The following is a 27,150-nucleotide window of genomic DNA, read 5'->3' as shown; positions in this document are numbered from 1 at the left end:
CTGCCTCCAGGGACAAGAACAGCCTCAACCTTTGGCAAGGAGGAACAAGAAGCCCAGGTCTTAAGTCTTAACACCCTCCCTGCACGTACCATGAAGATCTTGCGCTCCCCTTTCTGCTTGATGTACTCCTTGGGCAGGAAATCCTTGAGTCTGTCAAGAGACAGCCAAGCCAGCTGTTAGCAGCAGAGCCCGAAGCCAGTGTTTGTCTTCGCCTACAAAGAGGCCCAACCCAGAGCCTTGGACAAACCCCTGCCAGGGCACAGGCTGGGAGTTTTTAGGAGCAGGAAGGATGTGGGAGAGGTTGCTGCAGTAATGAAAGCTGTCCCAGGAGCCACCCTGCTGAGAGCAGGGTGGAGGTGCTAAGGATGCAGCCCCTCGCGTGGCATCATGGGAGGCTGTACGGCGGGCTGAGGTCCCCCCCATCAGAAGGGGAGCTGGCTGCATGTTCCAGGGAGGTGCCAGAGGGAGCAGGATGGGGGACTGGCACCCCTTGCAGCTGGCGTGGACCTCCACGCTTGGGCACTGTGCTGCAGGGAGGAGAGGGGTCACTCCAGAGACATCCGCATCCCCGAGCGCTGTGTGCCGGTGCAGTGCTGGGGGCTGCCGAGCTGCTTGAGCCACCTGGAGACAAGCCCAGGGGCTCCCCAGGACACTCACTCCAGAAAGCCCGGCTTGTGCTTCTGCTCGTTGTGCGGCCCAAACTGGATCTGGCACTGGTAGCCGGCAAACTCGCAGGCTTTGTCAAAGGAGACAGGGTGGGAACCGTTAAGGATGTCATCGCGAGCCTGCGTGGGAAGAGAAGACACCGCTGTGGGCTGGGTAGCCATGCAGCCCTGCCACCGCTCCCCTCCACACCAGGCAGGACCTATCTTCCAGACAGAAAAGAAATGGCCATGAAAAAGAGAAGGATCTAGGGGCAGGCTGTCCCCTACAGCTGTGTTCAGTTTTGGGCCCCTCACTACAAGAAGGACATTGAGGTGCTGGAGCGTGTCCAGAGGAGGGCAACGAAGCTGGTGAAGGGCCTGGAGCACAAGTCTTGTGAGGAGCGGCTGAGGGAACTGGGACTGTTTAGCCTGGAGAAGAGGAGGCTGAGGGGGGACCTCATCGCGCTCTACAACTACCTGAAAGGAGGTTGTAGTGAGGTGGGTGTCAGTCTCTTCTGCCAAGTAACTAGCGATAGGACGAGAGGAAATGGCCTCAAGTTGCGCCAAGGGAGGTTTAGACTGGACATTAGGAGAAATTTCTTTGCTGAAAGAGTGGTCAGGCCTTGGAACAGGCTGCCCAGGGAAGTGGTGGAGTCACCATCCCTGGAGGTATTTAAAAGACGTATAGATGAGGCGCTTAGGGACATGGTTTAGTGGGCATGGTAGTGTTGGGTTGACGGTTGGACTTGATGATCTTAGAGGTCTTTTCCAACCTTAATGATTCTATGATTCTATAGGGACCATCACCATGCTTGGGAGAGGAACAGCAGCAGGACTTCAGGATGGTTCCTACCAGGCAGAGGAGACACGGGATCCCCTGGGGAGCTCTAGAGTACACAGAGGGCAGGGCTGGGATTGCCAGCATTGGCTCTTACCCGGGAAATCTCTCCCAGGAGATAACTGGGCATCCTGAAGTGCCCCCTATGGTGGCTCCTGGCCAAAACCCTCATCCACCAGCCCTGGCAGGGGGCTGGCATGGGGCAGCAGAGAGAGGTGCTCCAGGGGGCTGTACCTGCACATAGAGCAAGTTGAGCTGCACAGGATCTCGAGAGTCCACGTTCTGGTCAGAGTAGAAGAACTTGCGCCGCAGCAGCAGTGTTTCACTGTTGTCAATGCCTTGCTCACGCAGGGTCTGGCCGTGGTCCAGCCAATTCACTGCAGGCAACGCCAGGGCATGAGCAGGGACGGACACCCAGGCAGGGCTGGTCCCGGCCCCGGGGCTGCTCACGCGGAGCAAGAAATGGATGTCCGTTTGGTGCATCCCAGTTCTCATCCCTCTGCCCTGGGCCTCCACACAAAAGGAGAGACTCCAAGGAGCGTGGGCATATGTCCCCTTATCACAGTCCTCTCCACTCCCCTGCGTTGGGTCTTCCCCTTGCAGGGGGGGGCCCTGCTCCCATCCCTGCCCACCAGCTCTCCTCCCTGCTGCCTTCGGCACAGGCTGACCCCGTCCCCAGCACGTGCAAGCACATACACTCGTCATCCGTGTGCAACTTCTGCTTGAGCTTCTCCATCTTCTTCTCATCTCGCAGCAGGGTCTTGTCCTTCTTGAGGGTGCCAGTAACCTCCTCCTTCTTCTCTTCCATAATCTCCCGAACAAGTGAGTACTCATCGTAGTTGGTGATGCCTGCAGGAGCACAGAGGACCGAGCTCAGCACGACACCACTGCCAAATACAGAGCCTGGAGCGACGCAGGGGTGCAGAGTGGTGTCCCCTCCCCAGCATCACGCACCCCTTGGACATCCCCGCCGCCAGGCTATCTGCCGCAGAGCTGCTGCTGGTACCCCATTACCCCTCACCAGACGCTGCCATCTTCCCACCTCCCTTCCCCCCCCTTGTTGCTGCCCCCTCCTCTCACCGATCCGTGCACAGATCGTCATAAGCATGTCTGTGACTGTTTTGGAGTCATCCACCATCACCGTTTTCACTGTCCCATCCAGCATGCGGATCTTCAGGGGCCGCTGCTTCTTCTTGTACTCCATGGTGTCCTGGGAGCACAGTGGAGCACAGCTCCCAGCAGTGGCACCGGCGCAGGGTGCCTGCATCCTGCCACCGTGCTGACAGCTCCCATCTCCCCAGTGCAATTGCCGGGGGGGGCATGGGGTACATCCAGGTGCAATGCAAGGCAGCAGGGCAGGCACCCACAGCACCTTCCCACCGTGGGCACATCTGACCACAGAGCCGAGGCAGGTACCAGCTGGAAGGATGTGGGATGGATGCTTACCCCGTTGCGAAGCATGTAGTAGTCCAGAGCCTTCCCAGCCTCCAGCCAGATCCCTTTCTTCGGGTCTTCATCCGAGAGGAACAGCCCAAAATCATTGGCTGAAAAACAGGTAAAGTCTCTCTCTGCCAGGGTAATCCTGAGCAGTACAGGGCCACCAAGATGCCAGCCTGCGCCCAGGGATGTGCCTGCAGCCCAGCACGCGAAGCACAGCAGTACTGTGCACGCTGGAGCCCAGCAAAAAGCTGGCAAGCGAGCTTCAAGGTACATGTTTTACCATATAGTTATCTATGGAAAAAAAATCATCTGAAGCATGCCTACACAATGCCAAACCTGGAACTGAAGGAAGAGCTTGGAGTCGTGGTTGACAGCTCTCTGAAATCTTCAGTGCAACGTGTAGCAGCGGCCAAAGCAAGGTAGTAAAACACTGGCCATCACCAGGAAGGGTGCTGGGAACTGGTCTATAAAACCTAGGCACATCCACACTTTGAGTACTCCGTGGTGGTGTGGTCTGCACCTCTCCAGAAGGACACAGCAGAGTTTGAAAAGATACAGAGATGGGCAACTTAAATGATGGAGCCTTGGTATGAGGGACTAATGGAGCTGGGACAACTCCATTTGGGGAGGAGGCTGAAGGAGGATGGGATCGAAGCTTACAAGGTCTCAGAGGTGGTGAGAAAGTGTAGAAGTGCTGTTCACCAAATCCTGCTCCCTCGGGGCTGAGGTACCCAGTGAGAGTGCTGCTGCTGATGCCTGGGCAGTGGCACCCCAGCTTGGACCCACGGGGATGGCCCTGTCTTCTTGCTGCAAGAGGCCAGGACCACACCTGGCTTTGCCCTGGGAAAGGTCTTTCTCCACCTTTCCAACAACCCCTTTCCAACAGGCTGTCTTGGCTGGCTGCTAAGTTTATAATGAGTCATCTCATTGGCAGCTCTCTGCGGGGAGGGACAAATTCCTGAAGCACCCCGCTCCTGCCTGGCTAACACTGCTGTTAGGATCCTACTAAACAGGGAGCAGAAAAATCACTGAGGCTTGCCTTTTTTTTAATTTAAAAAAAAAAAAAGCTATTTTCAAAGCAAATTCTAAAAGGATAATTCTTAAAGCACTGAAAACTGAGCAGCTTGCCCCAGATCCATAGCTTGGGCAGGGAGAGGCACTTCCTGAGACAGAGCAAGAGCAGGGCTGGAAACCTACACCGAAGCTTCCCCAGTCCAAAGATCACAAAAAAACCAGGGCAGCTCAAAAAGGGACCCCCGAGTGCCACCGGGTAAGGAGAGCAAAGAGAAACAAAAGCTGCGAGCAACTGAACAGGAACTTGGGAATAAGCAGTTCCCTTTAAGGCTTTCCCCTTGCCTTTGGTTTTTTTTGTTTTGTTTTTTTTTGTTGTTGTTGTTGGTTTTTTTGTTGTTGTTGTTGCTTTTTTTTTTTTTAAGCAGGCTGGCTCACACCCAGGAGCAGGAAATGCAACGCTCCTTCCAACACCGTTACAGCCCCGCATCCACATAAACATCCAGTCCCTCTCCGAAACTGAAAGCTGCGATCCGCCAGACCGCGTCCCATGGGCCAGCCAGGTGCCCCACGAGAAGGCATTTCCTTTCATCCATGAGGAATTCACAGCTCCCAGGTGTCGCCACGCTCCCCCTCCTCTTCCCACAACTCCTGACCTCCTGTTTGCTGCCTGCCCGATGCACGGCTCTCCTTCGTGGCAGAGCCGCTTTCGGAGGTGGCAGGGACCCAGGAGAGCCCCCAAGATGATGTCCCAGCGCTCCAGCCCCCCCCGTCCATGCCGGGGACAGGCCACATCCATGTGGGCATGAATCGCATCATGAGCTCATGTGCCATAAGCTTACTTTTGAGCCTTGCGGCAGCAGGGAGATATTAGAGCTGAGAAAGCTTAGCAAGGTAACAGAGCACCAGCACAGTCTGGCAGAGAGCTGCCGGGGGGGCCAGACCTAATGGAGGACTATATATTCCCCAAGAAAGGAAAAATTAACTTATATGGTTTATTAATGCTCGCTATGACCCCTGCGACTGTTTAAACCCACCTAGTCCTGGCTAGTGGTGATGAATGCAAGTAGGAGAGAGGAGCAGAGACAGAAAAGGCAGCAGGCTCAAAGAGCTTGACGAGTATTTCACTTCCAAATGTGTTTTCCTACCTCCCAAGCCCCCAAATTTCTTCTGGGGTGTCAAGGAGGGAGCCCGAGGAGCTCAGCCCCTCACCTCAACCGGGCAGGAGGACTTGGACCTTGCTCCCCCCACCCCCTACTGCTCTGTGCCAGCTGGGAAAGCCCAGACAGGCACAGGGACAAGAGAGGAAAGGGAAGCCAGTGAAATGCCAGGAACCAAGCTGGGGTGGCCCTAGCACGGCAGCACGGCGGACAGCCCCACTGCAGACTTACGCTGTCCCATCTGGGCCTCAGGCACCCGCTCGCGGATCATCCGGCAGGCATCGTACACCATGGTGGAGGGCTCGAACTGCATCGTCTTCACCACGTTGCCGATGCTGATCTTCAGTGAGAGGGCGACCATGGTGGCAGCTTGGCTGTCCCCACTCCTGTGTCACCTGCTGGAGGAGACAGCTGGGTTAGCTCTGACTGCCGTCCCTGTGCGGTCCCCTCCGATGCGCAGGGTCCTTCCTCTTCCTCCGGCAGCACCTCTGCTCCCCAAAAGCTAGGACCTGGTTTCTAGCAGCAAGCAAGGGCTGCACCCCACGCTGGTGAGCTCACGAGGGGGTCCCGCTTTCCAGCCCCGTGCTGACCCCGGGGTCTCTGGCCAGCGTTGGGACCCTTGTCTCCCCGTCCCAAGGTCCCAAAGCCTATTTTGCTCGCCTGCGGGAGCGACGGTGGCTGGTACTCAGCAGAGATGCTGCCAGCAAGAAGGAAGCGAGCACACGGGAGCATGCGAGATAAGCTGAGAGAATGTGACGGAAGGGGTTATAATTAAATCTGCCGTGACACTGAAGCCACAAGAGGAAAACCAAGCTTTGACCCGGAGCTGGTGGGGCCCTGCCCCGGCTATTAGGGCCCCCCATGTCGCCAGCAGACGGTGCTGAGCTGGCAGCCTGAGCACAGAGTGACCCGGAGGGACGGAAAAGCCTGGAGTCGCTCAGGGAGGCGAGATAAGGGCACCAGGCACTGAACCCACCCATTAAAAATAATTACCTGGGGAAAGCAACCACTCGTGCCGAGTACCGCATTGGTGCTTGGAGACTGGGGTCTATAGCAGCAGCCGCGGCACAAACTCAGGGCAGGGGAGCCCATGTGCAGTGTGATGCGCAGGAGGGCAAGGGACCCAGCTGCTGCAGCTCTTGCTGCAAGGGCACGAGAGCCACACCACGCCATCTGAAATGGGCCCCGAGCTAGGTCCAGCTTGAAGGATCAGCTTCAAGCTTGAAGGATTGCGTAGATCAGCTTCAGAGCAAGCACCCCTCAACAGGGCTCTGAAACACCAGGTTTAATAACACCTATTTAGAACGATGATATTCTTACAGCAGAGCAAAATCGGAAAGAAATAACCAAAGGAGGTTGTAAATAAGCCCCCCCACTTGCCTGCTGTGGCTTGTAGGGTGAGCCCTTTCCTTTGGGTTTACCCGCTGCGCAGAAGCTTTCAGTGCTTTCCCAGATTGCTGCATGCCTTGGGGTCCTTACACCGGGTCCTTCTCCCTGCCCTTCTCAGCATCCCCAGTCCCTGGCCAGCCCCAACAAAACGCTCTCCAGTAGTGACACCCCTTTTCCTCTCCCTGAGAGCCTGCTCATGGGGAAGAAGTCCCCTGCTCTGCCTTGACCCAGGCTGCCTTGTCCTTAAACCCCAGCTGGTAGAAAGACACAAGAGCACCGGCGGGATGCACCATGTCTGCTTGTCCTCTTTTAGATTGATTACTAGGCCTCCTATTATGGCTGTCAGGGAAAGGTTACCGGCCACATGCATCCTCAGCCTGGCCTGGGAAGGTTCTTGGGCAAGACTTGCTAGCAGCCTCCCTCGCCTGCCTTGCACCACAGCAGCAGATGGCAAGCCTGTGCATCCCTGCCTGGCGTTGCCAGCTTTGGTCCCCCACGGAAGCGGGTACACTGGTGCAGGCTGCTTCCAACTGTGGACCCAAGTGGGCTAGGGGCAGGACCTGTGATGGATAAAAAGTTCCTGCATCCGATTTTGGGCAGGAGCGAGTCAGAGCAAGGAGAGGCAGAGGGCAGGGGTCCCACTCCTGCAGAGCCACAAAGCCGGGTGGGAGGCAGGGACAGAGGAGCTTGCCGCCTCCGCCAGCACATGGAGCCGCTCCAGCTCCACATTCCTGAGCCATTCGGCAATGTTTCTGCGGAGGCACGCAGCCCCCACTGGCTCCACTGACGAGGAATGAAATGCATTTTGGGTCCAGAGCGAGGGAGCCCACTAGCAGTGGGAAGGAGGCGGCAGAGGCACCCGCATGTGCCATTGCTGTCCACCCAAAAGCACCAGCAAAGCTGCAGAACTGAAGGGACGAGGAACACCCTGCCGTAGAAAGGGCTTTTTGAGTATTTCATACACAGGGCGGGCTGCTGCGGTCACCAGGCCAGTACTCAACATCTTCTCTATATCTAAAAATATTCTCGAGTTAAGCATAAAGCTGCTCTCTGTCCCTCTGCGGGAAAAGGAGAACATGCCACCACCAGGACAAGGTCAGAGACCACGAAGGAAGAGGAGGGGAGGATGCCGGATGGTAGAGAGGAACCGAGAGGAGCCAGGCCATGCCAGTGTCACTCCTGCCCCGGCCATTTCTGCAGCCTCCTCTTGCCCTCCCAGAGCCACCCAAAATCAGGCACTGCACTGGAGGCACCCCTTAGCATGCCCTTCACAGGGGCCACCACACCTTCCAAGACCTCGCAGGAGGATGACTGCTCAAGCCTTCCTACTCCTGAGCTCTTACAAAAATGACAGAGCTTAGAAGGGAAGGTGCTTACAACATCAAGCAAGCCCTCAGAGGAAAGGGAGATAGATGGTTCATTTTAATCCCCATATTCTACAGAAACGGTTCAGGCTCCAGCAGTTGAACTTTGCTGACATCAATGTCTAAAGCAGAAACGCTCTCTGCTGCATAAGTACACCTCCTCAAACCCTGGAGAGATTTGTCAGCAAACGTGGCAATTAATCACACGGGGTTTGCAAATCTGCCCGCACACCTCCTCCTGCGAGAGGGCACCTGCAGACCTCTCCCCTCCAGGTACCATGTGGGGAAGGAAAAGCTGGACTAGACATAAGGGACAGGACAGTGTGGGAGCCCAGTGCTGCAAACCAGAAAAATAAAGGATGGCAAAATTCAAGCTGTCCCTCTGGAAAGAAAAAAAAAAAAAACAAAACACCAAAACCCAAACAAACCAAGTCTCGATGAACACACACCAAATTTCTGCGCTGGCTCGCCTCCAGAGCAAGCAAACCTGTTCGCAATCGGTTGTCGGTATGCAACGGCAGATAAGGCACCGGAGCAGCGAGCCGGCCAGCTGGCAGCCAGATTAAGGCACTTTCTGCATTTTATGGAAAGCTGCGTGCAACCCTTTGAGCAGTGAGCATGCTCCTGAGCCGATCCCAGAATGGTGGGGGGGAGTTCTTGGTGGGGTCCAACCCCCTTAGGAGTCGTCCTGGCTGCCTCCATCTCACCCCACACTAGGTGAGCAAAACCATCGCGGTGGTAGAGTCTCCTGGCTTGGGGCTCTGCTTAAAGGCAGGGCCAGCACAAGCAGGGACAGCTGCAGGGAGCCAGCGTCACACCAGCCCAATGAACCACTGCATCATTGCCAAGACCACTGAGAGCGAGTTTTCCATCACATGACGTAACTGCTATATTTGTATCGGCTGAGTTTAGCACTGCGAGAACGGTTACAGAGGTTTTAGATCTTTAAAAAAAAAAAAAACAACCAAAATTCAATAGCATCGAAGCAGCCTGCTGGCACACTCATGGCAAGTTTCCAGAACAAGCCATAAATCTTCAAACGCAACAATTTCGCCATTTTTAACGTGCCCTTTCTAAGGGAGACTTCGGATGAGGTTTGGGTTTGTTTTTTGTTTGGTTTTTTTTGTTTTGTTTTGGTTTTTTTTGTGGTTGTGTTTTTTTTTTTTTAAAAAAACAGCAATGCCAAATTTCATTTGGGAAAGGCCCTACTCTGGACCACCCCCGGGCTGGGGGTGAAGCAGCGCTGGGAGCTGGCTGCAGGAAGCTTTATCAGCTGCAAACCACCCCACTGCCGGGGCTATCCACAGACACGGGGCTGCCCACCCAGCCAGCATGGCTGCCAGCACAGCCAGGCAGGTCCCAGGCCACCATGACACCTGCCAGCAGCAGCTCTGCCCGCACACCGGCGTTTGCACAACAGCAGAAGGAACTGGGTCAAAAATTAACCCAGTAAGAAGCCGGACCCAGCTCTGGACAGGTCCTCCAGTATGGGACCAGTATACACAGCCATGGCAGGCACTGGGGGCACAGGTGGCTCAGCCTCATGCTGATGGGAAGGCTGAGCCAGCAGCCCTGGCCAGTGACGATGCTGCACACTGCTGAGCCAATTCAGCCCACTTCCTCTTTCCCAGCTGCATGGCCACATTGGACGGTGAGATGGTTTCTTCCAGCCGGGGCCAAGCTTGCTCCTGGGGAACGTAAGTGGCTGGTGAGCCCAGCCCTGCAGCACCTCTGCGACCACCTGGCTATTACCCGTGGCTGGGGCAGGAGCATCCTCTTGCCCCCGCAGGGAGGGCAGCCCTGCTCGGCGTGGGAAACAGGCAGGGGATGGGCAGCGGGGCTGGGGGATCACAGCCACAGCTGCAGGCAGCCCACAAGCTCACCTGCACTGGGGTGAAGTGGCTCTGGCCATTAACCACTGGCGTTTCCCACACATCCCCAGGCCCGTCCGCTCCTGCCGGGCATCCCCTGCCCTCCAAAGGGAGGGGGCACAAACAGCAGCACCCCCGGGCTGCCCACCACTAAGGCAGGCACAGGGGCGAGCAAGGGCAGGAGGACAGCGAGCTCAGCCAGCGAAAAGGAGGGTGCCCCACAGATCCCTGTTCCCCAGCCTTCCTGCTCCCCTTCCCCAAATCTGCCAGGACGTGCCACTTCAGGATGCACCAAGCTCCTGCCACTGCCATTCAGAGAGCAAGCCGTGCACTCAGCTGGTGCTCACCGCACACCATCATGTACACTGCGCAGCAGTGACCGCTCATTTAGCACTTGGGGGGTTTCACCCCATGGTCTGCGGGGGGGGCACGTTCAGACCCTTTACCAGGCAACCTGTGGGCTCCAGCAAAGCTAAAGATCCCAAAAATACGTCCCCTCCTCTTCTCAGCAACGAGGCACGGGGAGAGAGGAGAAGGGAGTAAACAATTATTGCTACCAAATATGGGTCTAACAGCCAGCAACAAAGCCATGGCAGAAGCATGTAGACATCCTGCCAGCAGATTCAAAGGGCTGGGGAGCTTGCAGGGGTGTGGGCAGGAGCCAGCAGAGAGCAAGGCTAGGCAGGGAAAAGGCAGAGGATGTGGCAGGGTTTCCCTTGCCCAGTTAGCTGCTCCAGCCGGGGCATGGTGGGTGCCCATGCTTTTCCCCATTGGGGGTCAGTCCTGCTCCACAGCACCCACCCCAGCCCCACGCGTCCCACCCCAGCGCCCCGTCCCGGGGGGGCCACAACCAACCTTCTGTGCCAGGACGATCATCAGGAGCTGCCAGGGTTACCTCCCCTGGCTGCGTCACGGCTGTGGGGAGCGTGTCCTCCAGCATCCCCACCCAAAACCGTACCATGGGCTGGAGACACCCTTCCCACTCGCTTCCCCCCACGTACAGGCAGCGGGAAAGCTTCACTGCCGTAACCAACCAGTACCAAAACTCATCCCCCTGGTTTGAGGGCCTGTGGCCACACCCAGGCCTCTCCCGCTCGGTCCCCGGGGACCCCCGAGGCAGGGACACCAACCAGGGCCTAGCGAGTGCTGACTTCAGGCCTGTGGCGGCTATTTTGGGGCAGGACAAGGACAGGGCCGGGATTAACGGAGCCAAGGCCAGGCCCAGCCCAGCTGTGCCTGCCCGCACTGCCCCAGGGTCATCAGCACCGGCGGGTGCCGCCAGCCCCGGGGGCGATAAGGCGCGCCCCAAAATCAGGCTAAGGCGTGACCGTCCCCTCGGAAGCCCCTAGGATGACCGCAGCCTCTCTTTCCCGGGGAGGCACCCCAGTGGGAGCAGGGAAGGCTCAGCCCCGGTAACCGAGGCGCTGCTCCCCTGTAAGCGGGGGGCTCCCCCCAGGACATCCGCTTCCGGCAGCCCCCAGGAGCCAGGGTGCTGCCGGTTACCGGGACCCCGTACCCCCCCATCCCCATACCTGTGCGCGGGCAGGAGCAGCGCAGCGGCCCCGCCAAGGCTGTGCGGAGCAGGGCGGCACCGCCCGCTTCCCGCTTCCCGCTTCCCGCCCCACCGCCCCCCGTCGCGCATGCGTCAGGGCACCGCGCGCCGCCGGGCGGCACGGCACGGCACGGCACGGCACGGCACGGCACGGCACGGCACGGCACGGCACCCCAGCCCCACGCCCAGTGCTGCGCGCTGCCCGGCGCCCGAGCGGCACAGCCCTGCGCCCGCACCCCGGGGCCGTGCTCTACCCGCTGATTCACACCCCCAAGCCCCCACCCGGCACGGCCTGGGCCGCCACGCAACTGGGGCCCGGGCACCCCCGGCCGTACCCCCCGCCCACGGCCGCCGCGCGATCCCACCGCCCACGCACCGTCGGCCAATAGACGCCGGCGCCGCCGCGTCACCCCTGGGAGGGGCAAGGCTGCTGAGCGCACGCGGCCTGCTGGGAGGTGGGTGACGTCACTGGTGATGCGTTGGAAGCGGCGCGGCCGGGTGGTGTCGCGCTGAGGTGAGGGACCGCACCGCACCGCTGCCTTCCCCTTACCCCACCCGGGCCGGGGGGGCCCTGCGGGGTGTTGGGCGTGGGGGCTGGCGGCTAGGGGAGCTCCCAGCCGTGGCGTGGCCTGCCGCTGACAGCCCGCTGGTGGGGCACCTGGGGCCTCGGCCCTCCTCCCGTGTGGGGCTGTGCTGTCAGGCTTCGGGTTGTGCTGCCCGGCAGGGACTCGTTGGTTGCAGGTTGTGGCTGTGCCCCAGGCAGCGGCACGCCGTGCTTGCCTGTGGGCTAGCCCCGCGGCTGGGACTGTGAGAGGTTTTTTGGCTTCCTTTGGGTGGGTGTCTAGGTGGGGGGAACGGTTCCTGCCCTGCGCGCTCCTGTGACCCTTTCTTCTACCTCACATGCTGTTGTCTCTTGTTCTCTTTCTCTCCTTGCTGCCTGCCCAGTGCACGCTTCCTAGATAGAAAGTCCTCATGTCTGTGGAAACAACGGGCCCCAGTATTGCCTGGACTCTGCTCACCTCCCCTTCCTCTCACTGCTCTGCTTCCTGCTGGCTAGACTTTGCTCTCTGTGCCATCTGGCAGGGCAGCCCTGTGCACCACCTTCCTGCTCCCAGGCAGCTGGCACAGCAGCAGCTCTGTGACGAGTCTGCCCTGGCCACCTTTTTTTTTTTTTTTTTTTTTTTGTGGACTGTGACACCTGTCAGCTAGATCTGAAATCTTAATGGTGCTAATGGGGAGGCTGTCCCAGCTGGCTGCATGCCAGGGGTACAGCACCTTCAGGCTTCAGTGGAATGGCAGGATCTTGCATACCCTCCATGGCAAAAAGTCTGGGGCCCTTCCACTTTCCCTCTCCTTCCTGCAGCTTTTGCATTCTAGGTGGAGCCTGGCTCCCATGGCTGGGTCCCAGTAGTCTGGTGGGGCCACCGGTGCTGCTAACGGCCCTGTCGGGACAGTACTCATGGCCTGGTCGTTGCTGCAAGGCCCTGGCAGCTGTTGCCATTGCATGGGGAGACTTTGTCAGTAGGGGCTGAGTGACATCCCAGAGGAGTGCTGGTGTCTCCCCTGGGGCCCGTGCTCACTTTGGGTGTCTTGCTCAGATGTCGTGTCCAGAGGAATTGGCTGCCCTGGCAGATGAGGACCTGCTTGACTTCCTCCTGAAGGATGATGCTCCCTGCCCTGAAATCCCAGGGGAGGAGAATGGTCTGCTGGAAGACTGGGGCCTGCCAGAGCCTGAGGCGAGTTCTTCAGGAGGAATTGCTGCTGGGTTGTGGGGAGGTTTGGCTCCCTGCTTATTAAAAGCTTTTTCTCTGCAGCTCCTGAACAAGGAGATGGATGACTTCATCGGCTCCCTGCTGAGCCCCTTTGAAGATGAACCAGGCATGCTGCAGGGTTATTCGCCTGCTGACAGTGACAGCAGCATTTCTGAGGATCAGAATCTGTCCCATAGCCCTGGCAGTGACTTTGTCGGCAGCCCTCAGAGCTCAGACATTGTGCAGTTTGATCACAACTATTCCCTCCATTGGGATTGGCCTGTGCTTGAAAGTGTGAGGTCTGAAATGGCAGAAGGAGATGTTTCCATCGACCTTGGTAAGTGATGTGCGTGGGCTCTTTCTGTTCTGGCTACAGGCAGAAAAGCAGTCTCACATAGGGGTTTTTGGGGAGGTGCCAGGCAGCGATGGAGAAAGCCGAGTTTGGTGGCTTTCTGCTGCCATAAAATTGTGGTTTTGTGCTACTCAAAGCTGGCTGGTTGAGTGCTGCTTCACTGAGACCCGGAGCTTGACTCTCCTTTCCTTCCCCAGAGACATGGACGGGTTTGGAAGGCACAAGTGAGGCGCTGGAACAGAGCTCCAGTTTCCCCATTGCTGTTGCTGTGGATGCCAAACTCCAGCTTGTGCCTGGAGCCACCGTGCAGGTACTGACTGCCATGCCTTAGGAAGTGTGTGGGCCCCAGCCTTTGCTTCTGCTCACATTTCCCCTTCTCTCCTGGCTTGGCTCCTATGAGGGATGTCTCAGAGGAAAGTGTGATGCTGCTTTGGGAGAGCTGATCCTGGTTCTGTAGGCTTTCTGCATGCCCTCTCTGCCCTGGGGTGGACTCCCTTTACTTTGCATTCTCAGCGGGCGTATTTTTTCTGTTTTCTAGTCTGACTTCCCAGAGCTGGTCCTGACAGAGGAGGAGAGGCAGCTCCTGGAGAAAGAAGGTGTTTCATTACCAACCTGTCTGCCACTGACCAAAGTGAGTCCTCGCTACAGCCTGTCACTCCCAAACAGACTCGGACCACTCAAACCCTTCAGCCAGAGTAGGGGTCAAAAATGCAGGATGGTGCCTTGGTGAGAGCGTTAGCACCCAGGTGCTGTGTTCAGGGCAGCATGCGGCAGGGCTTGGTGTCTTCCTCCTCCCTTTGAGGCCCGGGGGGTGTCCACGTGCACAGCAGCCTCTGCTTTGCTAGTCAGGTAGATATGAAGAGCAGCAAGACCTGGCTGCTGTCAGTCTCCCCACTTGTGACTGCTTGCAGGAGGCAGTTATACCACAAGTGCCTTTTTCTTTCCGCTTGCCTCATGTCTTGTGAGCTGCGTGCTTTTCATCTCCCTTAGGTGTGCCTCACTCTTCTTCTACACTGGGGAAGCTGCTGGCCTCATCAGCAAGCCAGAGTTTGCCTTGCAGCTCATGCAGCTCATTCAGCGGCGTGGGAGGGACAGAGGACAAAAGCATGTGGGTTGCTGCCTTTCTAAGCAGGGCTGAGTGCTGAGATGTATGCAGGATTTGCAAGGGTTGGATTGCCAATGCCCTGGGGTGGCTGATAATGAGAAATGGCCCTTGCAGGCTGAAGAGCGGCTTCTGAAGAAAGTGCGTCGGAAGATCCGGAACAAGCAGTCAGCCCAGGATAGTCGTCGCAGGAAGAAGATCTATGTGGACGGCCTGGAAAACAGGTATGGGCATGCAGCAGCTGTGCTGTGCCACTGCTGGGGTCTTGCCACCCTGGGCAGAAAGTGAGGCTGACCCCTGTGGTCTTCTCAAGAGGCTCAGAAGCTCAGGGCATATCCTGCCCTGCTCTCTTAGGCTTGGAGATGGCCCAGAGCTTGCTCCGTTTGAGCCAGGTACTGGCCTGCCAGGTCCAGTGTGTTCTCCAGGTTAGGCTAGTTTGTAATACAGCCTGGTGTTGCTGATCTGCAGGGCTGGTGTGCTGCTAGGAGCGAGCATCCTTAGGGATTAATCTGGCGCTTCTCTGCGGGACTGGGCAGGGCTTACCCCTCCCCAAACCTGGTGTGAGATGTCATTCTCTGGGCTTTGCTCCAGCTGGTGCCAGGTAGACCCCAGGAGCGCTTGTAGCTGCCCCAGCCACCCAAAGTTGGTGGCTGATTCCCTGAGGGAGAGACTGATGGAGTCCCTGCTGTTGACTAACAAAATCTCTCTGTTTTTCCCCCGTGTTGTTCATCTTTCCCGGGAAGGGTGGCAGCCTGCATGGCTCAGAACCACGAACTGCAGAAGAAGGTGCAGCTGCTGCAGAAGCAGAACATGTGAGTTCTCGTTGTTGGACATGGCAGGAGATGTGGTGGGGAAGGTTGTTCCTCTTCTTGGGTTTGTGGTCTGTCCCTGGCTGCAAAGGGGCAGGAGGGGAGTGCAGCTCTTGGTTCAGCCGCTGCGTTAACCTGCGTTGCCTGCTCTCCTGCAGGTCACTGCTTGAGCAGCTGCAGAAACTGCAGGCCTTAGTGAGACAGTCCACCACCAAAACTACCACAGCAAGCACCTGCATCATGGTGAGTGGCTTCAGCCCCAGTGTCTGTGAAGGGGTCTCTGCTGTCCCCATAAGTCTGGGAGAGAGGCGTTTATTGCGGCTGGTGATGCCTATCCATGTCCTTTGCTGAGGGCTTTGCTGATCATATTTCTGTTTCCAGGTCCTGGTTCTGTCCTTCTGCCTCATTCTCCCCCCCAGCCTCTACTCATTTGGGAGCAGAGCGCCACAGCCGGAGCTCAGAGGTGAGTGCCCTGGGGGCTGAGGCGTGGTTCCAGGTGAAGTGCTGCCCTCCAGGGCAGAGCACCTTCCTCGGAAACAGCCTGAACTCTGGGGCACCTCCAACCCAGCAGCCCCTTGCCTGGGATGACCACTTGGTTTGGCTTTGCTGTCTCGCCCCAGCTCTGGACTCTTCCTCAGTCCTGTTGTGGAGGCCTGTCTGGGGGCAGGGCCCTGGGCCAAGGACGGTACCAGAACTGGACGTATCCAGTCCCTCTTGGAGCACAAGCTGTGCTTGTGCCTGGTGGCTGTGCAGCATCCTCTCCCTGCCTCCTCGGGAGGAGGCAGCCCTAGTTGAACAGTTTATTCCCCTCTTGTGGGCTCTGTGGTGGCCCATGCTCAGAGCAGGACCATGAGAGGCTGGTGTGTCCCGCTCTCAAGGTGGGAATGACAAAGCTGGCTCTACCTCTCTTGCAGTGCTGTCACGGCAGATCCGCGAGTTCCCAAACCAGGTTAGGCAGGCAGCACCTGATGTGCAGGAGGAAGCTGCGCTGGAGAGTCTCAGCCCAGAGCCTGAGGACCCCTCGTTGTTGGGCAGCCTCAATCAGTCATGGGAAGAGGGACAGAGTCCACCCAAGCCTAATCCCAGATCTGCTTTCAACAGCAACTCATCCTCTGACCCTCCAGCAGCAGCAGGCTCCGAGCTGGGCCCTCCCCAGCCTCAGGAGCAGCACTCCCAGAATGACCCTTTGCACACGGTGGTGCCGGCAGCATGGAAAGCCAAGAGGCAGGAGTGGGTGGAACGCACTGCCAGTGTTGTCATCCAGCAGCATCATGCCGATGAAATGTGACTGCCACCTCCTTCTGCCTGTTGGGGTGACACCAGGCACCCTGCCGGGCAGGGACAAGCAGAGCTGTGTTAACAGATAATCTATCAAAGCAGATGCTTTTGAATACTCCTGATTGCTGACAGCTCAGAGGGTTGTCCTGGTTTTGGCTGGGATAGGGTTAAATTTCTTCCTAGTGCTGTGTTTTGGATTTAGTATGAGAAGAATGTTGATAACACACTGATGTTTTCAGTTGTTGCTAAGTGCCCTCCTAGTCCAAGGACAGCTCCCATGCCTACTGACTGAGCTAGGTACACAAGATGGGAGGGAACATAATCAGGACAGCCAGCCCAGCTGGCTAATGGGGTATTCCATACCATGTGACGTCATGCTCAGTATATGAAGGGTAGGCGTGATCCAGGAAGTGCCGATCGCTACTTGATTATCGGTCAGTGCGGGTGGTGAGCAATTGCATTGCGCATCACTCATTTTGTATATTTTAGCATTATTATTTTCCTTTTTTTTTCTGTTCTATTAAACTGTCTTTATCTCAACCCACGAGTTTTTCTCACTCTTACCCTTCCGATTCTCTCCCCGTCCCGCTGGGGGTGGGGGGAGTGAGTGAGCGGCTGCGTGGTATTTGGCTGCCTGCCAGGTTAAACCACGACAGTCCTTTTTGGCGCCCAACGTGGGGCACGAAGGGTTGAGATAACGACACATCTGACCCGAATGGGTTAAAACAAATTTGTTATAAGCATTCATTATATCAGTTTAGTACTCGATGTTCACAATGTTGATTTATTTGCTCTCAGAGTTTCTGGATCTGCTTTTGGAGTTGTGGTATATAGCACCTTACTGGCTGTCTATACTGCTGATTATCAGTTTTTATGTGGGGTTGGTCATCTCTGGGAAATGGATTAAGGTCATTGCTTTGCTATACTGTGTGACCTGGCTTTATGTTATGATAAAATTATTGGTCACGAGCCTGTATTCAGCACTGCCGTCATTCCTGTTCTTCGGGAGCTATCTTTTGGAAACTATTAATAATTACACTTTTTACCTCTTCGCCTCAGAGGATGAATTTAGTGGGGAGACAGGATGGGACACTTTCTCCCACTTGTTCACCTTCCCTTCCATATCTTCAGAAACTCCTTTTTCTTCTATCCTCTTCATGAACACGTCCACAATATTCCCTGAGAATTTTGAATATCCTTGGGATGTTCAAACAAGCATGATCATATTGCTATGTCTTCTGAATGTGGTTCAGGCCTTGTTTAGGGTGAAACAACTATTCAGGAATACTGTCCAGAGATCAACCCCAGCAACAGACACGGTGGCTACTCAAACCCCCACGACAGGCACTGTAGCTACTTCAACCCGCACGACAACCACTATGGCTACTCAGACCCCGGCAACAGTCACTACAGTTACTCCAACCCCCGCAACAGGCACTGCAGCTACTCAAACTCCGCCAACAGTCACTGCAGTTACTCCAACCAGTGCGACAAGCACTGCAGCCACTCAAACCCCGGCAACAGTCACTACAATTACTCCAACCCCCACGACAGGCACTGCAGCTACCCAAACCCTCGCGATGGGTACTACAGCTGAACCAGAGGACCAACCGTCGCTGGTATCCGTCGCCCCTGTACAGAAGAAGAAATCTTTGAAGCGGAAGTCAGGTCGTTCAGAAAAGGATGATGGAAAACCAGGGCCATCACGAGGAGGGGAGGAGGAAGAGGAAGAACTCATAAACGAGACGGAAACCACCCGATCCTTATCCCTGAATGAGTTGCAAGATATGCGGAAAGATTTCGGCCGTCGTCCAGGGGAGCATATTGTTACCTGGCTGCTCCGATGCTAGGATAATGGGGCCAGTAGCCTGGAATTAGAGGGGAAGGAAGCCAGACAGCTGGGATCCCTTTCTAGGGAAGGGAGCATTGACAAAGCAATTGGAAAAGGGGCACAGGTCCTCAGCCTCTGGAGGCGACTGCTGTCAGGCGTGAAGGAAAGGTATCCCTTCAAGGAAGATGTTATATATCGCCCAGGCAAGTGGACCACTATGGAGAGAGGTATCCAGTACCTGAGAGAACTAGGCGTGCTGGAGGTGGTTTATAGTGACCTGGACAACAACCAAACACCCAAAGATCCAGATGACGTCCAGTGCACGCGACCCATGTGCACCCATCCACCTTGCCCGGTCTCTCGGAGGACCCTTATGTTGTGGGGTTGCTGAGGGTTGAAGAACAGCAGGTGCCAATTGCTACCACAACAGTGCACCAGCGGCAATATCGCACCAACCGAGACTCTCTGATTCCCATCCATGAGCTGATTCGTCGACTGGAGGGCCAAGGAGTGATCAGCAAGACTCGCTCACCCTTTAACAGTCCCATATGGCCAGTGCGAAAGTCCAATGGAGAGTGGAGACTAACAGTGGACTACCGTGGCCTGAACCAAGTCACGCCGCCACTGAGTGCTGCTGTGTCGGACATGCTAGAACTTCAATACGAACTGGAGTCAAAGGCAGCCAAGTGGTACGCCACGATGGATATCGCTAATGCGTTCTTCTCCATCCCTTTGGCGGCAGAGTGCAGGCCACAGTTTGCTTTCTCTTGGAGGGGCGTCCAGTACACCTGGAACCGACTGCCCCAGGGGTGGAAACACAGCCCTACCATTTGCCATGGACTGATGCACACTGCACTGGAACATGGTGAGGCTCCCGAACACCTGCAATACATTGATGACATCATCGTATGGGGCAACACAGCAGAAGAAGTTTTTGAGAAAGGGGAGAGAATAGTCCAAATCCTTCTGAAGGCTGGTTTTGCCATAAAACAAAGTAAGGTCAAGGGACCTGCACAGGAGATCCAGTTTTTAGGAATAAAATGGCAAGATGGACGTCGTCAGATCCCAACGGATGTGACCAACAAAATAACAGCCATGTCCCCACCAACTAGCAAAAAGGAAACACAAGCTTTCTTAGGCGTTGTGGGCTTTTGGAGAATGCATATTCCAAATTACAGTCAGATCGTAAGCCCTCTGTATCACGTGACCAGGAAGAAGAACGACTTCAAATGGGGCCCTGAGCAACAATAAGCCTTTGAACAAATTAAACAGGAGATAGTTCAGGCAGTAGCCCTTGGGCCAGTCCGGGCAGGACAAGATGTGAAGAATGTGCTCTACACGGCAGCCGGGGAGAATGGCCCTACCTGGAGCCTCTGGCAGAAAGCACCAGGGGAGACTCGAGGTCGACCCTTAGGGTTCTGGAGTCGGGGATACAGAGGATCCGAGGCCCGCTACACTCCAACTGAGAAGGAGATATTGGCAGCATATGAAGGGATTCGATCTGCTTTGGAAGTGGTTGGTACTGAAGCACAGCTCCTCCTGGCACCCCAACTGCCGGTGCTGGGCTGGATGTTCAAAGGGAGGGTCCCCTCTACACATCATGCAACCGATGCTACGTGGAGTAAGTGGGTCGCACTGATCACACAACGGGCCCGAATAGGAAACCCCAGTCGCCCAGGAATCTTGGAGGTGATCACGAACTGGCCAGAAGGCAAAGATTTTGGAATATCCCCAGAGGAGGAGGTGACGCGTGCTGAAGAGGCCCCACTGTATAACAAACTGCCAGAAAAGGAGAAGCAATATGCCCTGTTCACTGATGGGTCCTGTCGCCTTGTGGGAAAGCATCGGAGGTGGAAAGCTGCTGTATGGAGTCCTATACGCCAAGTTGCAGAAACTGCTGAAGGAGAAGGTGAATCGAGCCAGTTTGCAGAGGTGAAAGCCATCCAGCTGGCCTTGGACATTGCTGAACGAGAAAAATGGCCAGTACTTTATCTCTATACTGACTCATGGATGGTGGCAAATGCCCTGTGGGGGTGGTTGCAGCAGTGGAAGCAGAACAACTGGCAGCGCAGAGGTAAACCCATCTGGGCTGCCGCACTGTGGCAAGATATTGCTGCCCGAGTAGAGAACCTGGTTGTAAAAGTACGTCACGTAGATGCTCACGTGCCCAAGAGTCAGGCCACTGAGGAACACCAAAACAACCAGCAGGTGGACCAGGCTGCTAAGATTGAAGTGGCTCAGGTGGATCTGGACTGGCAACATAAGGGTGAATTATTTATAGCTCTGTGGGCCCATGATGCCTCAGGCCATCAAGGAAGAGATGCAACATACAGATGGGCTCGTGATCGAGGGGTGGACTTAACCATGGACGCTATTGCACAGGTTATCCATGAATGTGAAACGTGCGCTGCAATCAAGCAAGCCAAGCGAGTAAAGCCTCTCTGGTATGGAGGACGATGGTTGAAATATAAATATGGGGAGGCCTGGCAGATTGATTATATCACACTCCCACAAGCCCAACAAGGCAAGCGCTATGTGCTCACCATGGTGGAAGCAACCACCGGCTGGCTAGAAACATATCCTGTGCCCCATGCCACCGCCCGGAACACCATCCTGGGCCTTGAAAAGCAAGTCCTATGGCGACATGGCATCCCAGAAAGAATTGAGTCAGACAACTGACTTGCGGAAACCGGACTCCACAATCTATGAGATTGTAAAGTAGGTATGTTTATTCAGCGCTGGGCGACACGGGGGGGTAGTCCCACCAAAATCGTGCGCGCCTCAACGTGGCACTCACCATAAATATATACAGTAAAATATTACATATTCATAAAGTTTTGTAATACGCCTATACATATGCATGACCTGTCCCCGCTTTGTATTAAAATGAGTTCCAAGAAGTCATTTCCATAGACCCCTCCCATCTGCGCTTGCGCATTGCCTCCTAGTGGTGGTCGTCGGGGGTCGTGGGGATGAAGGCTGATAGTTCCTCTTCGTCACCGCTAGTAACCTTTTGTTCTTGCGCAGGCTCAGTTGTCTTTTTACTTTTGTCCATACCGCAGGGTCAGTTTTAGCTGGCTTCTTGAGACAAGTTTTTAGTCTTTATCGGGAGCTGTCCTTGTGAGGCGCCTCAGTTAATTTACGCCATAGCTAAGTCGGCCTTATCAGGCTGAGCCGACCTTGTGAGGAACAAAGTATCAAGCCCCTACCTACTGATTCAATCTTCTAACTACTATTAATCATTCAACTACTAAAATTCCTTAATCCCTTCTCTCAGTCCCCCCTTTTCTAAAAAGTTAGTAAATTCTTTTACTCTATACTAAACCCTATACTAATTTTCTTTATATTATCCCATTCTTCTCCAGATCCTTTATAAGATTTTTGCCTGTTTCAATTTGTTGTCGGTGCTGATAGTCATACCTCAAGTGCCTTATTTGTTTTATTATTCGCCAATTTAAAACATACAGTATTGCAGATAAAGCAATACTAATAAAAACTAGAATTAGGAGAACAACAATAGGGTGACATAAGGTATTAAGGATACCTGTAGCAGTGGGTGACCATCCGAAAAGTATTTCCCACCATTTGTGTTATCCATCCTTCTTTACCCACTTTAGAACTTTTTTTATTTTGTCTACGTCATGATGCACCGTTATCAAGGTCTCCTTTCCATTGTTTTTAACTTCTTCTAGTATTCGTGTTAAATCGTGTTGTTGTAGTAATTCTTTCGTTCGAGCTAAATCCATCCCGAGGGATGTAGGTATCAATTCATGGAATAATGTATAATTAGATCTAAGAACCTGATGGGATATGACTGGAGCTATATAATTAAAGTCACATCCAATGATTTTAGTAAAATTGCAAATGCAAAAATTTGAGTGATTTTTAGTGTCTACCTTCGTGTCCTCTACAGATGCAAAACTACAAGTAGTTCTCAAACATACACAACCTTTGCCAGTGTATATTATTATGGTTTTAAGGTCAGCATTGGGGCGAATTTCAAAATGACAAACTTTCTGATCAGTGTCAAGACAAATATCTTGAGTATCGATAGCATTATTCTCACAAATGAACCCTTGTTGTTCTCGTACAATGCAAGATTCTAAATCTACAGTTTGCCATTCATTCCCTTTTTTTTTGAGCCCATGCCCTATGTTCAAAAGGGTAATGTAGAGTCTTCTTGTGATTCAGTCCTAACGCTATAATAGGGTGGATCATATATACTCTAGCTCTGCTAATAGTTAGTACAAAAGCCTCGACTGTGTTTGTAGCAGGATCATAAGTAAAATTCACTAAGTTCCACCAAGACTGAAGTTTCTTTTCGAAGTCATTTGCATTGTCCCAAATTATTTTCTGAATTTCAGTGGGGAAGATTCCCTCTTCACCCTCTCTTAGGACTGAAGCAGTTACTGATTGCATCCACAATTGTGCCTGAATACAGCTGAGAGCTAGAGAAACATTATTTTGGAGCCCACCGAGTGCATTCATGATTATCTCATGGTCTCCTCTGTTTATTCTTTCCCAATCAGGTAACACTTTTGACAGTAGCCACTGATGGGTTCCCAGAGCCAATAGGGAAGATCGTAAAGGCTGGTGTAATTTTGTCAGCTCGGTAGTAGAGGCAGCTAATTTATTCATTATTACTTCTGCGTCAATGCTATTTAGGACCCCTAACCCTGTACCTAAAATACCAGTTAAGTCTCTTGATATTCGTCTTTTATGCAGCCAGGTAGTCCACCCCTCGTAAGAGGTTTGCAAAAAAGGAGAACAGGCCGGTTGAGTTTCTGAGACATTGTTCTGCATTTGCAATTTAACTTGTTTAAGGGACCGATCCGGGTTAAATAGCATTTGTTGTTGTCTTGTATTCCTTATTACATACGGCCCGACTTCATACACTCTAGGTTTGAGCTTGAGTGCATGAGGTGTGACCGTTGCAACAGGCCTTGCCACAGCATTTATCCTAAATTTAAATGAGAGTCCAATGTTATCTCTGGCCCAGAGACAAACCACCTCAGTGGTTCTTATTAGTGTGAAGTTATGCCAACGTTCTAATTCCCTTCCGGTACAGGCCATTATGTTACTTGGAGGGCAGGCTTCTGTGGTATCATCTATGGGACAGATGTTCCCATTACTAATCTGGGATGCCTTTTTATGGGTAGTAGTCCCATTAGTCATTCGGCATCCCACTTAGATTTCTTCTCCTACAGTCCCCTGGAGTTGATGAATTTCTGTAGTGTTACCCCCTTCCCCTCTCAAGTATACCTGGCTTCTGTGTATGACCACAGTAGAAAGATTTAAGCCTCTCAGATCAATTTCCCCATGGATTCGGTATATTTGATATAAGCCTGAGACCAAAGCTGCTTAGTATTATCCTGGCTAGAAGTGCTTTCCCACCCCCAAATCATAATTATGACCGTGAAAAAAATAATTTTCCCGGTTGGGCTTGCGTGACCTTCCATGGAGATTTGTGTGCCTTCTTCACTCTGGTATGATGGATCCAGGCGCTCTGTTCTTTGATTTTGATTGCTGTGAAGGAGGTGAGGAGTACTTGGAATGGTCCTTCCCACTGCGGCTCCAAAGTTTTCTCTGCAAGAGACTTTACATACACATAGTCTCCAGGTTGTATATTATGTACAGGCCCATCCAAACCCCTGCTTCGAGTCCCAACCACATATTTCTCAACCTTCCTGAGTTGTTTCCCCAAAGCAACCATGTAGGAGGTCATGATTTCATCCCCGGCTTGCATGGACATCCCTTTCTGTACTCTATAGGGTCGTCCATACAAGATTTCATAGAATCATACAGGTTGGAAAAGACCTCTAAGATCATCGTGTCCAACCGTCAACCCAACACACCATGCCCACTACACCATGTCCCTAAGGGCCTCATCTACACGTCTTTTAAATACTTCCAGGGATGGTGACTCAACCACTTCCCCGGGCAGCCTGTTCCAAGGCCTGACCACTCTTTCAGTAAAGAAATTTCTCCTAATGTTCAATCTAAATCTCCCTTGGCGCAACTTGAGGCCATTTCCTCTCATCTTATTGCTAGTTACTTGGGAGAAGAGACCAACACCCACCTCGCTACAACCTCCTTTCAGGTAGTTGTAGAGTGCGATGAGGTCTCCCCTCAGCCTCCTCTTCTCCAGACTAAACAACCCCAGTTCCCTCAGCCGCTCCTCATAAGGCTTGTGCTCGAGGCCCTTCACCAGCTTCATTGCCCTCCTCTGGACACGCTCCAGCACCTCCATGTCCTTCTTGTAGTGAGGGGCCCAAAACAGAACACAGTATTCAAGGTGCGGCCTCACCAGTGCCGAGTACAGGGGCACGATCACTTCCCTAGTCCTGCTGGCCACACTATTCCTAATACAGGCCAGGATGCCGTTGGCCTTCTTGGCCACCTGAGCACACTGCCGGCTCATGTTCAGCCGGCTGTCGACCAGCACCCCCAGGTCCTTTTCCTCCGGGCAGCTTTCCAGCCACTCTTCCCCAAGCCTGTAGCGTTGCCTGGGGTTGTTGTGGCCGAAGTGCAGGACCCGGCACTTGGCCTTTTTGAATCTCATACAATTGGCCTCGGCCCATCGATCCAGCCTGTCCAGGTCCCTCTGCAGAGCCTTCCTACCCTCGAGCAGATCAACACTCCCGCCCAACTTGGTGTTGTCTGCAAACTTGCTGAGGGAGCACTCGATCCCCTTGTCCAGTTCATTGATAAAGATATTGAACAGGCCCGGCCCCAAAACTGAGCCCTGGGGAACACCGCTCGTGACCGGCCGCCAACTGGATTTAACTCCGTTGACCACAACTCTCTGGGCTCGGCCGTTCAGCCAGTTTTTTACCCAGCGAAGAGTGTACCTGTCTAGGCCGTGAGCCGCCAGTTTCTCTAGGAGAATGCTGTGGGAGACAGTGTCAAAGGCTTCACTGAAGTCCAGGTAGACCACATCCACAGCCTTTCCCTCATCCACTAGGCGGGTCACCTGCTCATAGAAGGAGATCAGGTTGGTCAAGCAGGACCTGCCTTCCATGAACCCGTGCTGGCTGGGCCTGATCCCCTGGTTGTCCCGGACATGGCTCGTGAGCACCCTCAAAACCAACCGCTCCATGATCTTCCCTGGCACCGAGGTCAGGCTGACCGGCCTGTAGTTCCCCGGATCCTCCTTCCGGCCCTTCTTATAGATCGGCGTCACATTGGCGAGCCTCCAGTCATCCGGGACTTCCCCAGTTAACCAGGACTGCTGGTAAATGATGGAGAGCGGCTCGGCAAGCTCCTCTGCCAGCTCCCTCAGTACCCTCGGGTGGATCCCATCCGGCCCCCTAGACTTGTGAGCGTCCAGGTGGCGTAGTAGGTCATTAACTTCATCCTCTTGAATTATGGGGGGTTTATCCTGCTCGTCGTCCTTGTCTTCCAGCTCAGGGGGCTGAGTACCCTGAGGATAACCACTCTGACTACTAAAGACTGAGGCAAAGAAGGCGTTGAGTACCTCAGCCTTATTCTTGTCCTTGGTGGCAACATTCCCCCCCGCATCCAATAGAGGATGGAGATTCTCCTTGGCTCTCTTTTTGTCATTAACATACTTATAAAAGCATTTTTTGTTGTCTCTCACGACAGTGGCCAGGTTGAGTTCTAGCTGGGCTTTTGCCTTTCTAATTTCCTCTCTGCACGACCTAACGAGATCCCTGTACTCTTCTTGAGTTGCCTGCCCCTTCCTCCACAAGTGATAAACTCTCCTTTTTTCCCTGAGTCCCAGCCAGAGCTCCCCGTTCAGCCAGGCCGGTCGCCTTCCCCGCCCGTTCTTCTTTCGACACATGGGGACAGCCCGCTCCTGCGCCTTTAAGACTTCCTTCTTGAAGAACGTCCAGCCTTCCTGGACCCCTTTGCCCTTCAGGACTGTCTCCCAAGGGACCCTCTCGACCAGTGTCCTGAGCAGGCCAAAGTCCGCCCTCCGGAAGTCCATGGTAGCGGTTTTGCTGGCCCCCCTCCTTACTTCACCAAGAATTGAGAATTCTATCATTTCATGGTCGCTAAGCCCAAGCCGGCCTCCGACCACCACATCTCCCACCAGTCCTTCTCTGTTCGTGAACAGCAGGTCAAGCGAGGCACCTGCCCTAGTGGGCTCGCTTACCAGCTGTGTCAGGAAGTTATCCTCCACACACTCCAGGAACCTCCTTGACTGTTTCCTCTCTGCCGTGTGGTATTTCCAGCAGACGTCTGGAAAGTTGAAGTCCCCCACGAGAACAAGGGCTAGCGACTGGGAGACTTCTGCCAGCCTCTTGTAGAATATTTCATCTGCCTCCTTGTCCTGGCTAGGTTGTCTATAACAGACCCCCAGCAGGATATCTGCGTTGTTGGCCTTCCCCCTCATCCTTACCCACAAGCACTCGACCTCGTCATCACTACCATCGAGCTCTAGACAGTCGAAGCACTCCCTAACATACAGGGCTACCCCACCGCCTCTCCTTCCTCGCCTGTCCCTTCTGAAGAGCTTATAGCCATCCATTGCAGCACTCCAGTCATGAGACTCATCCCACCACGTTTCCGTGATGGCGACTAAGTCATAGCTACCCCGCTGCACAATGGCTTCCAGCTCCTCCTGTTTGCCGCCCATGCTGCGTGCATTGGTGTAGATGCACTTGAGCTGGGCTGCTGATTTCTCCCCCAACATTGGCGTGCGGTCCCTAGGCTCTTCTCTAGTGAGCCTGGTTTTATCCCCTTCCCCCTTCGAATCTAGTTTAAAGCCCTCTCGATGAGCCCCGTCAACTCA

The 27,150-nt window shown here is 54.4% G+C and overlaps 2 protein-coding genes across 3 annotated transcripts in view; one reads left to right on the top strand and one right to left on the bottom strand.

The window, feature by feature from the left end:
- LOC142074903 (talin-1-like) overlaps window positions 1–5,744 on the bottom strand; it is a 30,276-nt gene extending 24,532 nt beyond the window's left edge. The window contains exons 1-8 of one of the 2 annotated variants that reach the window (XM_075135868.1): window positions 5,580–5,744; window positions 5,325–5,488; window positions 2,929–3,026; window positions 2,563–2,692; window positions 2,179–2,331; window positions 1,717–1,859; window positions 658–785; window positions 90–150 (exon numbers count right to left, since the gene is read on the bottom strand). In XM_075135868.1, the coding sequence (XP_074991969.1) occupies window positions 90–150; window positions 658–785; window positions 1,717–1,859; window positions 2,179–2,331; window positions 2,563–2,692; window positions 2,929–3,026; window positions 5,325–5,454 (843 nt within the window). In that variant the 5' untranslated portion in view covers window positions 5,455–5,488; window positions 5,580–5,744. Of the gene's footprint in view, window positions 1–89; window positions 151–657; window positions 786–1,716; window positions 1,860–2,178; window positions 2,332–2,562; window positions 2,693–2,928; window positions 3,027–3,258; window positions 3,966–5,324; window positions 5,489–5,579 lie in introns of those variants that run through there. The other variant, XM_075135869.1, reaches the window with a different exon arrangement.
- A 7,035-nt stretch (window positions 5,745–12,779) lies between these two features.
- LOC142074717 (cyclic AMP-responsive element-binding protein 3-like) lies at window positions 12,780–16,694 on the top strand. The gene is made up of 9 exons (XM_075135544.1): window positions 12,780–13,005; window positions 13,084–13,357; window positions 13,570–13,682; window positions 13,911–14,003; window positions 14,592–14,698; window positions 15,218–15,286; window positions 15,442–15,526; window positions 15,665–15,746; window positions 16,198–16,694. Exons 1-9 carry the CDS (start codon window positions 12,868–12,870, stop codon window positions 16,569–16,571), a joined length of 1,335 nt encoding a protein of 444 aa, XP_074991645.1. The 5' UTR covers window positions 12,780–12,867; the 3' UTR covers window positions 16,572–16,694.
- The last annotated feature ends 10,456 nt before the right edge of the window (window positions 16,695–27,150 follow it).

The sequence above is a fragment of the Calonectris borealis genome, chromosome W (assembly GCF_964195595.1).
Source record: "Calonectris borealis chromosome W, bCalBor7.hap1.2, whole genome shotgun sequence".
Classification (NCBI taxonomy): Eukaryota; Metazoa; Chordata; class Aves; order Procellariiformes; family Procellariidae; genus Calonectris; species Calonectris borealis.
The sequence above is the reverse complement of the archived record's forward strand: the minus strand, read 5'-3'. Positions and strand labels throughout refer to the sequence as shown.

Coding starts and splice junctions, on each gene's coding strand:
- LOC142074717 (XM_075135544.1), top strand. CDS start 12,868: ATGTCGTGTCCAGAGGAATTGGCTGCCCTGGCAGATGAGGACCTGCTT. Junction 13,683..13,910: donor TGCCTGGAGCCACCGTGCAG/GTACTGACTGCC, acceptor TCTGTTTTCTAG/TCTGACTTCCCAGAGCTGGT. Junction 15,527..15,664: donor CAGCAAGCACCTGCATCATG/GTGAGTGGCTTC, acceptor TTCTGTTTCCAG/GTCCTGGTTCTGTCCTTCTG.